The sequence below is a fragment of the Myxocyprinus asiaticus genome, chromosome 21 (genome assembly GCF_019703515.2).
Source record: "Myxocyprinus asiaticus isolate MX2 ecotype Aquarium Trade chromosome 21, UBuf_Myxa_2, whole genome shotgun sequence".
Taxonomy (NCBI): domain Eukaryota; kingdom Metazoa; phylum Chordata; class Actinopteri; order Cypriniformes; family Catostomidae; genus Myxocyprinus; species Myxocyprinus asiaticus.
Genome location: NC_059364.1, coordinates 31,166,031 through 31,178,957, shown reverse-complemented (window position 1 = coordinate 31,178,957; position 12,927 = coordinate 31,166,031). Strand labels below are relative to the sequence as shown.

Genomic DNA, 12,927 nt, shown 5'->3' with positions numbered 1-12,927 from the left:
CTTTTGGGAAGTGTAAGCGAAATATTTGGAGAAAACTCTAAACCCGGTATTATTTCGTGCCTACTTCAGCAAATTAAATATTTCTTACTATTTGTATAGCTTTTCTGTGCATGAATTCAATTAAGAATATAACTGTTGTTAACATAGGTTTGAAAACCGGTTTGAGAGTAAATACGACTTGAAAATGTGTGGTTGCGTTGTATAGTTTAGTTGAAATATATTTACAGGCAGTATATGTTCACGATAGAGAGTTAGTAGAGAAAAACACAGCAATTAACGCAAAAATTGTGAGGTTTGGATTTGAACTTTAATTTCTTAAAAAAATGTTTTTTAAAAACATGTAAAAAAGAAAAGTCAGTGTAGTGACTTTTAACTCAGATATTTTTCAGATATTCAGCGTCTTTAAAAAATAAAAAAATCAAGTGAGTTAATGGGATGACCTTCGATATCACTTATGCTGGTAGACAACTTCAATTTGTAACCATTTATAGTTAGCTTACAGACGAAATATTTCTCTCCTTTAAGGACAAACTGCAAGAATACATAACTTAATATAAATAGTTAAAAAAAACAATAACAAATCAATCGCATTTACAAAATACACAACAGAAAATGGTTGCAAAAAGGAGGTCAAGAGACACAAAAATAATTTGTTTCGATATTGGACAATACTGAATCTTGGCAATCCATCCATAAAAGCACTGAAATACTCAGCTCTCATTACAACCGTCAAGCATTTAAGACAGTTACAAATGTAATCTAAAAATAATAATCTATTTTAAACTAGTGCATAGAAGAAGAAGAAGAAGAAAAGGATCTCAGTTACAATACGAATGTAGAAGTCATTCGATTTCTCACAAAATACAGTATGTGTTTCGACACATCAGATTTCATTCATGATTGTTTATGCAGACATATTTGATGTCTGTTGTGTCTAAGCAGACCTGAAGTTCAACAGGCCATAAACAGTATTAGAACAATATAATTATTATTATTATTATTATTATTATTTTTATAGAAAGCACAGACATACAGTATTTGTCACACTGAGCGGACTGTGGGCGTTATAAATGACGTTGTGGGAATACACGAGCATGACAGCTATAACTCCGTTCCATCTCGAGGGTAAATGAGACTGTTCACACTGAAGCTGTTGTAGAAGTGTCCATTGAACTGCGCGCTCTGGCCGCCACTAAAAGAGTTATAGTACATCCCACGGTTAACGTGTACATTGTCCTGAAGCTCACTCGGTCCACCTGCGTCAGGTGCTGAGCTGGCATTGTACGGGCTCAAAGCGCTGATATTTCGACTGGAGAGTTCGTTTACCAGACCTAGAGAGCCCTGTCTGCTAGGAGCCGATGGAGAGCTTAAAGCAGACATACCGTTAAAGAAATTGGTGAAGCATGAAGTGGACGCGAGGCCTGCAGGCGATGCGCCTTTGTGGCTCTCATTGGCTGCATCAATGAGATCAGGAGATGCGGGCCCGGTGAGGTGAGGGCTGTCGGTGGGTTTGATCCCCGCAAGCTGTCGATCATCCTCTGGTTTTGAGTTGCTGGCAACACCAGTGCTGGAATCAGATCTGCGCTTCCTTTTTCTCCGAAAGTTTCCGTTGTCAAACATCTTTTCACAGTTGGGGTCTAGAGTCCAATAGTTTCCTTTTCCTTAAAACAATACGGAAAATTAGTTAATATTAGGCCACACAATTGGCAACTTTTCATGCATAAAAAGTACATTTAAGAACGATTTTGTGCGTTTTGAAATGGTTTTAAATGCTCAGCGAACTCAGCTTCAAAGAGCTACAGGTGTGTAAAAGTGCACGAGCGTCACTCACCTGGGTCGTCTTCGTCACGCGGCACTTTTTTAAAGCAGTCATTCAGGGAAAGGTTGTGTCTGATGGAGTTCTGCCATCCTGCTTTGCTCTTCTTGTAAAACGGAAAATTATCCGCCACATACTGATATATCTGACTTAAGGTTAACTTCTTCTCGTGCGCGTTCTGTATTGCCATGGCTATCAGAGCTGAGTATGAGTAAGGCGGACGCACGAGCTTTAAAAGTTCCTCTTGGCTCGCGATGGAGAGCCAGCCCAGGTCTGGACCGGCGAACCCGGACGAGTTAGTGAGATATTGCCTCTGAGAGCCGTAAACCGGAGGGATGAATGAGGGACTGTTGTTTCCGTGTATGTAAGACGAAGAGGAGTTGACACCAGGTCCATTAAGCCACAAGTAGGGGTTTGGGGTCGGTGTGTAGTCCCCCAGGCCGTATCCTGCTGGTCTTTGCGCCGCAGGTAGACTCTGTTGGTGATAAACACTGAAGTTGTCACAATACACGGCCATATCCGGTGTCTCGTGTGCGCTTTTTGGCAGTTGCTGGAGAGCGTTGACCGCAGCGGAACTATAGTTATGGATCTGCGCGTCAATGGTGTTCATATCTCCAGTGCCTGCACAAGGCAAATGTCTCTGCTCTGGAGCTCAAGCTCTCACAGTAACGCACAATACAAACTCTTTCTGCTAAGTCTTCTCAGGTTAAAAGAAACAAGTGTCTGCTTTTTTGCGGGGATGTTTGGTCCTATATACACCCAAGTAAGGCAAATACGGTGTCTAATCTGGTATTCTTGTCTCCTGCAGCCAATGGATGCAGAATCTCAACAAAGTAGGCGTGGTATAGACTGGGATTGCAGGGAGATGATTTAAATAATTCATAAACACTAGAGGCACAGGCTACATATTAAAGGCTAGTTAAAATGTTGAAACCCCGACTGCAGGCTCATCATCATCTTTATTTAGAGGAATCCCATTAACAGAAATAATAATCAATTTATATTCGAAGAAATATTTTGCATATTAAAACTGATGACTTTTTTGATTTGGTGAACAGCAATGTTTATAATAGATTATTGGCTATCGAATATTCAGTAACTGTCTTCCTGAATTCTCAGTTCATTTGAGCATCCTCATCATCGTAATAGTTTTTTCATTTGAGTGTTTTTTTTTTCTACCTGCTATATGCTTATGATATTAGCCGCTATATAGTAGCATATTCTAGTACCTACAGCTACATTTAGGGTCTCTACGGTCTCTTCACAGATTTTAAACCAAATAATGATTTTTAAAACAACCCATGAAATGAAATAACCAGTAATAGCCTGCAGAAAAGAATTAGATTATTATTATTATTATTTTTTAAAGTTTTCTTTAAAAAAATAAAAAAAATAATATATATATTGCCTGATTTTAAAAGTATCCTACTCACTTAAGTTGTTGCATCAAAAATATGCTTTTTGACCATTTTTATTATTATTAAATGTAGTCGTACTCGTAACACACACACACACACACACACACACACACACACACACACACACACACACACACACACACACACACACACACACCCACACACACATTATTATTATTATTATTATTATTTTAATTGCTGCAACCGGCTGTATCGAATTATCGGAAAAATATCGAAAATTCTTCTTTGCAATTAACTTTTTATTCAGTAATAATTTCTCGTATTTCTTCGTTTAATTTAATAACATATTTGTTGTATTTTGGTGCCACAAATGAGTACCAAAATGTCACACTTTCAGGAACATGATAGAAAAGTCACAGTGAAATCTGTTGTCTGATTTAGTACACTTGTACGTTTATTTATTTGATCTGTTTCTCTCGATGTCTATCAGTGTCTGTCATGCTGAGAATATTTATGATTTTATTTTCCCCTTTTTGCCACGATATTATTTTACGATTTTTTATTTTTTATTTAGGAGAAGCAAAAGGAGATTTAACAAGAATAAAGAAAACGCTCTTCAGTATGCGACTATTGCAGATAGCAAGTTCCATTGATATAGCCTACTTTCTGAATATCACAAATAAAAGATTGTTGCGAATGTGTTTGCTGTAGGTTTCAGCGCTAAGAGTTATGCTATCTATTTATATAATGTAATAAATCTATTTTTCTTTGGGCTTTTCCGGCATAGCCAGCAATGTCCCCACGTCTGTGATAGTCTCAGGGGAAATATGTGCTGTCTGTAACACTACTCCATCTAGTGCTGAAAGTGGGTTAGTGAAGCACTAGATCAGAGAGCTGGGCCACATTCATTTAACTTTAGGTTAAGTCATAATAACCCTAAATTCTAATCGTAAACCGAATCCTTATGGACGAGGGTTTGTTATGTCTCTGTTGCTATGCCTATTCTTCGCTATACACAGGACATAAATAAAGATTCGAGAATATTACAGCAAATTAACTTGTGTCTGTCTTTGTAAGCCTACTTTGAGAACATGTCATCAGTCAATAACTGCACCCACTAGCACATTTTAAACGTTTCTTTATGTAGTCTATATAAAGCATGCTACATATGTAACACACATTACCTTACAACATTTGAATTAAACATAGGCTAGGCTGCATCTACATAATTAAAAACAAAATACATACACACACGCACGCACGCACATGCAGAGAGAGAGAGAGAGAGAGAGAGAGAGAGAGAGAGAGAGAGAGAGAGAGAGAGAGAGAGAGAGAGAGACTTTTTGACTTTTACAAAACCTTTATTCTACACAATTCAAACACTCAATAAATAAGTTACATTACCAATTGAAATCCAACCCTCCATACTCATTCACTGTAACCAGCATTTCCTTAACATACCATCTCCATTTAAAGAAAAGAACATTATCAATGTGCTTGTAATATGTATATTCTATAACCACTAAAGATTTAAATAAAGCTACCATACAAATATCTTTTCCTGTATTTTTTGCCTGATGAGATTTCAGGATTGCTAATTTAGCTCGACCTATTACAAAATTAGCAAGTACGCATTGTTCTTGTAAAGATTTCCTATAACAACAGCCCAATTTAAATAAGCTATTATTATACAGAAAACCTAATTTTGTAATTATTTTTCTTAACAGTACAAAAATAGGATCAAGTCTAGGGCAATCACAAAACATATGGAAAACAGTATCAAAAGCATCACAAAATGGACAATTTGATGTAACATTTTCATTCACCTTTGCAACAAACTGGTTTGCGGCTAAAATACAATGGATCAATCTCCACTGAAGATCTCCACATCTTTTAGAAATGGGAGGTTTGTACAGAAGTCTCCAAGATGGAAAAATATCTTCAGATATAGAAAGTTGAGATCTCCATTTAGTATACATTTTTTCTTTCAATTGATCCATATGTAAAGTTTTAACACATATGTGATACAATATTTTTTCCCTATATCATCAAAAACTAATTTTCCATAACCCTTTAATAAGGAAGTACAATCAATGTCTTCATCAATTCCACAATCTTTAGGAATTACCTTTAACTGAGGAAAATTCAGCAGTACAACACCATTCTTCAAAACATGATTTACAAAATTATCAATTGATAGAGGAAAGGAGGATTTAAAACCCCTAACAAATCCTTCTATAATTCTGACAGTATTCAAGCCAATCTGATCAGCAACTGACTGTGTAGTTCTCCACTGACCTCTATTTATATCAATCAAATCAATAATTTTAGTAATACCAGCATTTAAAAATCTATTGATTAAAGAATGTGATATATTTGATGGAAGCTCAATAAGAGGATTAAAAAAAGAGGTTCTTCCACACCATAATGCTCATCAACTGTTCTTGATACTTCAGACAAATCCCATGATTTAAGCACTGACACGTAAAAACTAAAAGACAAATCAGAAAACATTTTAACAAAAGATCTCTGCATTAAAAACAATTGCTTATCAATACCTATTCCCCCAATATCTTTAAGTATAGATCTCCCAAACACAACCCAGGGTACATCATTTGAGCTACACAAGAGTTTCTGCAATGTATGCAACCTCATTGCCAAGATCTTTGACTCCAGATTTATGAGCCCTTGACCTCCCTCTGCCACAGGAAGGTAAAGGACCCCTGGAGGAAGCCAATGACAGCCATTCCAGAAAAATTTAACCAATGCTTTTTGAACACTTTTAAGCAAATCTTTAGGGGGGTCTAAAACAATAAATTGTGCCACAACATTGAGGCGGTTAAGATATTAATGACTAAGCATCTTCCTCTAAAGGAAAGTTGTGAAAGTAGCACCTCTGAAGTCTACCATCTACACGATCAACTAATCCTTCCCAGTTCTTTTTTTCATATTGATCATTCCTAAAATAAACTCCAAGCATTTTGAATCCATCCCTGCCCCACGTACACTGTTTAGGCAATTTAGGAGGTTCAAAAATTTGCCAGTCACCCAGCAATAAAGATGTACATTTTTCCTAATTAATGCATGCAGATGATGCTTTTTGGAAGTTAATTAAACAAGAAATGAATCTGTTAACATCCTCAGAATTCTTTATAACTATTGTTACATCATCTGCATATGCAGTAAGTTTAATGGGGGCTATTTTAGGAGAACCAGGAAGAGAAACACCACATAACTGTTTCCTCAACATGATTAAAAAAGGTTATATTGACATTGCATAGAGAAGACCAGATAGAGGACAACCTTGCCTTATGCCTCTAGTCACCGAAAATGATCTAGTCAATGACCCATTAATCTTAAGCATACTATAAATATCACTGTACAGCAGCTTAATACATGACACAAAATATGGACTGAATCCAAAAGCTTCCAGAGTCTTAAACATGTAGTGGTGGTCTACTCTGTCAAAAGCTTTTTCCTGGTCCAAGGAAAGCAAACCAATGTCCAAATTATTTCTTTTTGCAATTGTAATGATGTCTCTCACAAAGAATAAATGATCAAATATTGTCCGTTTAGGGATGCAAAAAGTTTGATCCACATGAATTATGGTTGCCATATGTAGTTTAAGTCTGTTAGTCAATGTTTTCGACAAGATTTTAAAATCGCCATATAAAAGTGAACTGGTCGCCAGTTTTTAGGCATCCAAGGTCTCCTTTTTTGGGGATCAATGTTAACAATGCTTTCTGGCAACTCAAAGGCAGAGTCCCTTCATTAATGCATCCTAAAAGGACATCATACAAATCTTGGCCAATTAGATTCCAAAAGGATCTGTAAAATTCCACTGAGAGTCCATCCAACCCAGGTGACTTCCTGAGGCTCAACTCCTGAACAGCCTGTGAAACCTCAGAGAAAGTTAAAGGATTGTCAAGCTTTATCTGTTCGTCCTCTGAAATGTTCGGCAAATCCTGTAGAAATCGGTCTGTTGTTGAATCATCACACTGGTCAGAACAAAACAAGTCCTTATAGAAAGAAATGGTACAAGATTGAATCTCTTGTTGATCAGTTGTCACTTGCCCATTTGGAAGTTTCAATTGATGAAATTGTTTCTCTTCCCTTGGCTTTTTTTCAAGACCAAAAAAATATGTGGTGGGAAGGTCCATTTCATTTAGTTGGGAAAATCTAGTTCTTAAAAAGGCAAATTTTCCTCTTTCCTCCAACAGTTTTTTTCAAAAGAAGCTTATTCTCTGTGATGTGATCAATCGCAGTTGAGTCATCATGAATATTACTGACACTTTGTTCAAGGATGCTTCGTTCAAGAGACTTCATTTTTTCTTTTAGGTTTCTGATACTTTGCGCAGTATATTGTTGGCAAAACATCTTTATATGGACTTTGCCAATGTCCCACCATTGACTTAGTGATTTAAATCTATTTCTCTCTTCTCTCCAAGATTTCCAGAAAAGATTGAAAGATTGAAGAAAGTTATGATCTTGTAAAAGTCTATTATTAAAATGCCAATGTGATTTATTGATTTTAGGAGATACAACAGAGACAGACATTGAAAAATAATGGTGATCAGACAAAAAAGAAGGAGAAATACAGCTATTAAAAAATCTATCTCTATGTCTTTTTCTAACAAAGAAGCAATCCAGTCTGGCTCCAGACAAGTTATTTGAATTTCTTTTTAACCAAGTATATTGTCTGACCCCAGGAAATGCCTCCCTCCATAAATCAATCAAGTCATGGCGATTAATAAGGTTTTTAAAAGTTCCAGCAGATAATGCATGGGGTTCATCGTGATTTCTGTCTAATGCTGGAGTTATTGTACAATTAAAATCACCCCCCATTACAACACCATTATCTTGAGGACACTGCAGCAGAGCATCAGAAAGTTTTCTGAAAAGTACACGCTCCTGACCAACACTTGGTGCATAAACATTAAATAAAGTGAAATCAATTTCACCAAGAGTAATATCGGCACGTAAAATTCTACCAGGCGTAATTTCTAGCATTACTGGTTGTTTACCAATACGTGATGAAAAGAGCATGGCAACACCTGCACTTAAATTTGTTCCATGACTCAAAAAGGCATTGCCCTTCCAATCTCCAACCCAGTGTGCTTGATTTTGTAAATCTGTATGGGTTTCTTGAAGCAAGATTATATCTGCTTTTTTAAGACTAAATAATCAAATAAAGCAGCTCTCTTTGCTGTGCCCCGGCAACCATTAATATTAAAGGTTCCGATGTTTAAAAATGCCATATAGTAAATAAAGATGGGGCAAAAAAAACAAACAAACAAACAAACAAAAAAAAAAAAACAATAAATGCATGGAGAATCATAACTAAATTAATGTTTCTTATGACAGATTTTCAGTCTTTTCTTAACAGCACTCAGGTGTTTCTTAAGTCTGTAACGTTTGGGCTGGTCAAGTTCCTCAAGTGTAGCTTTTCTCATAGCCATAGAAAAAGATTCAACAAAAAGTTGTAAATCAGGAAAAAAGGTCTCTAGTTTAATTGTGATTAAATGTAGCATCAAGAAAATTATTAATCTGCTGAACAGAATAATGAGACTTCAGTTTAAAACTGGAGGTTTTCTCTTCAAAATTTCCTTGAGAATTAATTTCAGTCACATCTGTTTCATCCGATGTAACACTATTAGAATCATAATCAATCAACTGAGATTCACCTTGTTCTTGTTCTTACAGTGGGTCTATAATATCCTGTGACAAATTCTCAACCAACATTTGTGTCTCCCCCGCAGACTTAATCTGTTTGCCAGAATCATTCAATTCACTTTTTTCAGCAGCAACTATTGCAGAGTCACTGCAAACTTCTACTCCATCATTCAAAAGTGCATCTTTGTCCACAGAATTTTCATTTGCACTCACATTGCTTGCTGATTCAACTTCAATTTGATGTTCTCTATCATCAGACAGAGTCAACATTTCAATTTGTTCATTATTTTTCCATTGCTGTTCTCACCCAGACTATGGTTTTCTAGAGCTGGGGTTACTTGCTGTACATTAGCAGGTTCAACCTCATTCTCAACTACACTCTCAGCCTCAATAATCAATGGACATGCCTGTTTTTTATGTCCATATCTGCCAAAACTGAAACATTTCATCGAGTCTGTGCTAATGAATATTGTGTAATCCTTGCCATGTAAAGTTATCTTCGCAGAAACATTTAAGGACTGACAATCTGCGTTCAAAACCATGTGTGTTTGGCGCCTGAAAGACATAATATGTTTCAGATCCGGGTTTTTTAGTCCAAGAGGAATCATTTTTATCGGTCCCACCAATTTGCCGTAGCGACCAAGTAAGCGCTCTAATGAATCGTTAAAAATAAACGGGGGTACATTAGATAGCATTACTTTTTTGGCTAAGTTAGACAACGGTAAAACTGGCAAGAAAACATCCCTTACAGACAATCCACCCTCAACCAAAACATCTACAATCGACTCCTCTTTAAGAGAAATAACGAGGGCTTTATTCATCCTAGATGCCAACAAGATATTATGAGCACCTATTTCATCACTGATAGCATTTAAAACTTCTTCAACTGTGATCGATTCATCTGGCATGCATTTACATCCATGCCGTGCAGTTAAAGAAAAAAAAAAACATCAGAATTTATCCCCATTTCAGCGACACTTAACACAAAAAGTTTAAATTACACCTTCAAAAAATTAACTGATCTAAAAGAAAGTAGGAAATGTAAAGAAAACTTACAGAAAGAACACCGTCAGCACTCACTCAGATGCTCAAACACCTCTCGCAGTCACTCATCCATGCATGTGCAAGAGAGAGAGAGAGAGAGAGAGAGAGAGAGAGAGAGAGAGAGCGCAGTTGGCAGCCAAAAATATCAGCTCCTGCTGTAACTTACATTTTTGCCAGAGAATGGCAAAAGAACAAAAGAGGCAGATGATTTTAAGGTAAGAACTCTAAGAAACTTAAATATCACATAAAAAATTACATATAATAAATACATCAAGCTAACTGCTAGCCAGGCTAACATTCCATGGCAGTTAAAACTGTTGACCACAGCTTGGGCCTGCCTAAGGCAGTAGCTTCTTTCAAAAATTAAGAAGAGCTTGAGATAATATATTCAGCAGAAGTTAAATCAAACAAAGATAAGAAGATGAATGAGATGATCCTGAGAGAGAATCCAGAGATGCTGCTGTCTGACTACTGTGGGCCAGAACACAACAGAGTCTGGTGTAACCTGCTCTTCTTCACTGATCAGCCATCAGCCTGGCACAGCACTCTCATAACTGCCATGAACTGCAGCAGGAAATGTGGCATCAGTAAAGGTAGACAAATCACTCTGGAAGGTGAAAAAGTGATAAAGTTGACTGTAAACTTGTACCACAATGGTACAGTCATGGTCCAGGGATTAGAACCCAGCCTTGATGAATTCCAGAAGAGTTTCAAAAACTATAAAATGGAGGTTCAGAAGTTAAAGAAAGATCCTGAGGTGAAGAGCAGTGTAAAGTCCTGCACCACAATAGTCACAAACAGAGCCCTCAGCTCAAGCACCCCTGTAGCACACAAACACCCTGTTTCTCCTGCATCTCCCCAAGGTCAAGGCCTTGAGAGACAACATTGCTGAGCTGGAGCAGGACTACTTCCTGTTTAAAGAGGAAACTACCAACAACCTCTACCAGCTCAGCCACCTCAGCATACATTTGGCAGATGCTTTTATCCAAAGCGACTTACAGTGCACTTTATTACAGGGACAATCCCCCTGGAGCAACCTGGAGTTAAGTGCCTTGCTCAAGGACACAGTGGTGGTGGCTGTGGGGATTGAACCAACAACCTTTTGCTTACCAGTTCAGTGCTGTAGTCCACTATGCCACCACCACTCCATGAAAAAAGACACAACACCAGACAGAGATATCCACAGACCACAACAACATCAAACAGAGAACAGAAGAGACAACACAACATCATCATCCTCTGTGACTCTAACGGCAAGCACCTGGACCAAAGACGACTGTTCCCCGGGAGAACTGCGAGGAAACTCTAGTGTCCCACCTCTCACTCTGCTTTGAAGCTGCTGAGAGAGGATGTTTTGGGAACACCATCACACATCATACTGCACACTGGGACAAACGACCTCAGCACCAGAAGAGTGGATGTTGTCAAAGCTCTCATCAACATGGGGAAATCAGCTAGAGGAATCTACCCCAGTGCCAAAGTCATCCTACACTGCTGCCTCGCAGAGACGTTCCACAAAACATCATCAATGCCATCAATGCAGAGATAACTGATATGTGTGCACTCATGCCGAATGTACATATAGCAAATCATCAGCGCATTACTCATGAGCATCTATATGACCGTCTCCACATTCATCGAGAGGGCATGAGAATATTTGCTAAAACAATCAAGGATGTAACACTGAAAAGCTCTGAGAACACACCCCCTGACTGTGAGGAGACAGATAGACAGCTATGCTGCTGTTGTGACAGGAAGAGATACAAGTGACCTCAGCCAGATAAAAAACATGCTGAAACATTTATGTAACAATATATTAAGTTGATTATCAACAGCTTAATTTAAGCATATTCATTATTATTTATTTTACTGTATCTTCTCTTTTTGTTATACAGTTGATATTCTAAGGTACTTCATTTAATTCAGTATATTTCATTAAATGATTGGGTCAGGAATCATACATTCTTATTTCTGGTAAAATCACAATGTCATCACTTAAAATCACAAGCTACAACATTTTCAACAAGTTTTCTGCTGCTATATTGTATATAGTTGAGATATCATAATATTACTTGAGACATGGAGTTGATTAGAGTCTAAAACGTACACTTCTTTGAGAATTACATATTCCATCAGTGAAACACCCACATGTTAAAAATGGAAGATATTCAGGAGGAATTATTGTTTGATATAAAGAACATCTTTTCCACTACATTCAGCCTGTTAAAAAAGGGAGAACACATATTTGGATTAAAATGATAAAGGAACTCATTTGTACAGATGAGGATACTTACCTGTGTGCCCCCCCTACATCCCTCCACATAAGTCACCCGATTATAGTGAGGAGATCTTCAGCCCAATACAATCTGAGACCATTCAGTTTCAGTCTCTTGGCTCAGTCCTGATAATGGGGGATCTGAATGCAAGAACTGGGAAATAACTGTATTATATTAGTTCAGTTGGTGATAAGTTTATTATTAATAATACAAATAGACATCAATACAAACATCCTACTAAACCACGTCTGAACTATGACAACATGATAAACAGAAATGGAAAGCAAATTCTGCAGCTCTGTAAAAGCCTGGGTCTCAATATAGTGAATGGCAGAACAAAGGGTGATTCTCTGGGTCGATTTACCTACTGCCCACTCTAGGCAGCAGCACAGTGGACTATGCCATCACAGATCTAGACCAAAACAAGATAAATTACTTCACAGTAATGTCACAGCTACCTTTCTCAGACCACTGTAACATTGTCATTAGTCTGAACAAGTCAGCCAGTCTTCTACCATCTTCAGATAAGAAGTTTAAACTGTATCCCCTCCCAACCAGATTCTTCTGGAGAAAAGATAGTCCAGCCCAGTATGAAGCTGATCTCCACAGCACTCAGGTTGAGAACATGATAGATTTGTTTCTCTTCACTACATTTTGACAAAATTAAATAAAAATCTTTTTCACAATTGCCATCAAATTATTGAAAAATAATCAAAATGAACAGAAAATTGTTAAAACT

General features: G+C 37.3%; 1 protein-coding gene across 1 annotated transcript; it reads right to left on the bottom strand.

Annotated features, from left to right (window-relative positions):
- Positions 1 to 305: 305 nt before the first annotated feature.
- Positions 306 to 2,499, bottom strand: LOC127411880 (forkhead box protein I1c-like). The gene is made up of 2 exons (XM_051647730.1): positions 1,832 to 2,499; positions 306 to 1,661 (listed from the first exon to the last, which is right to left on the bottom strand). Exons 1-2 carry the CDS (start codon positions 2,424 to 2,426, stop codon positions 1,102 to 1,104), a joined length of 1,155 nt encoding a protein of 384 aa, XP_051503690.1. The 5' UTR covers positions 2,427 to 2,499; the 3' UTR covers positions 306 to 1,101.
- Between the last annotated feature and the right edge of the window lie 10,428 nt (positions 2,500 to 12,927).

Excerpts from the sequence above, each read along its gene's own strand:
- LOC127411880 (XM_051647730.1), bottom strand. The coding sequence starts at position 2,426 with ATGAACACCATTGACGCGCAGATCCATAACTATAGTTCCGCTGCGGTC. Across the intron at positions 1,662-1,831 it reads GCGTGACGAAGACGACCCAG|GAAAAGGAAACTATTGGACT; the intron begins GTGAGTGACGCT and ends TATTGTTTTAAG.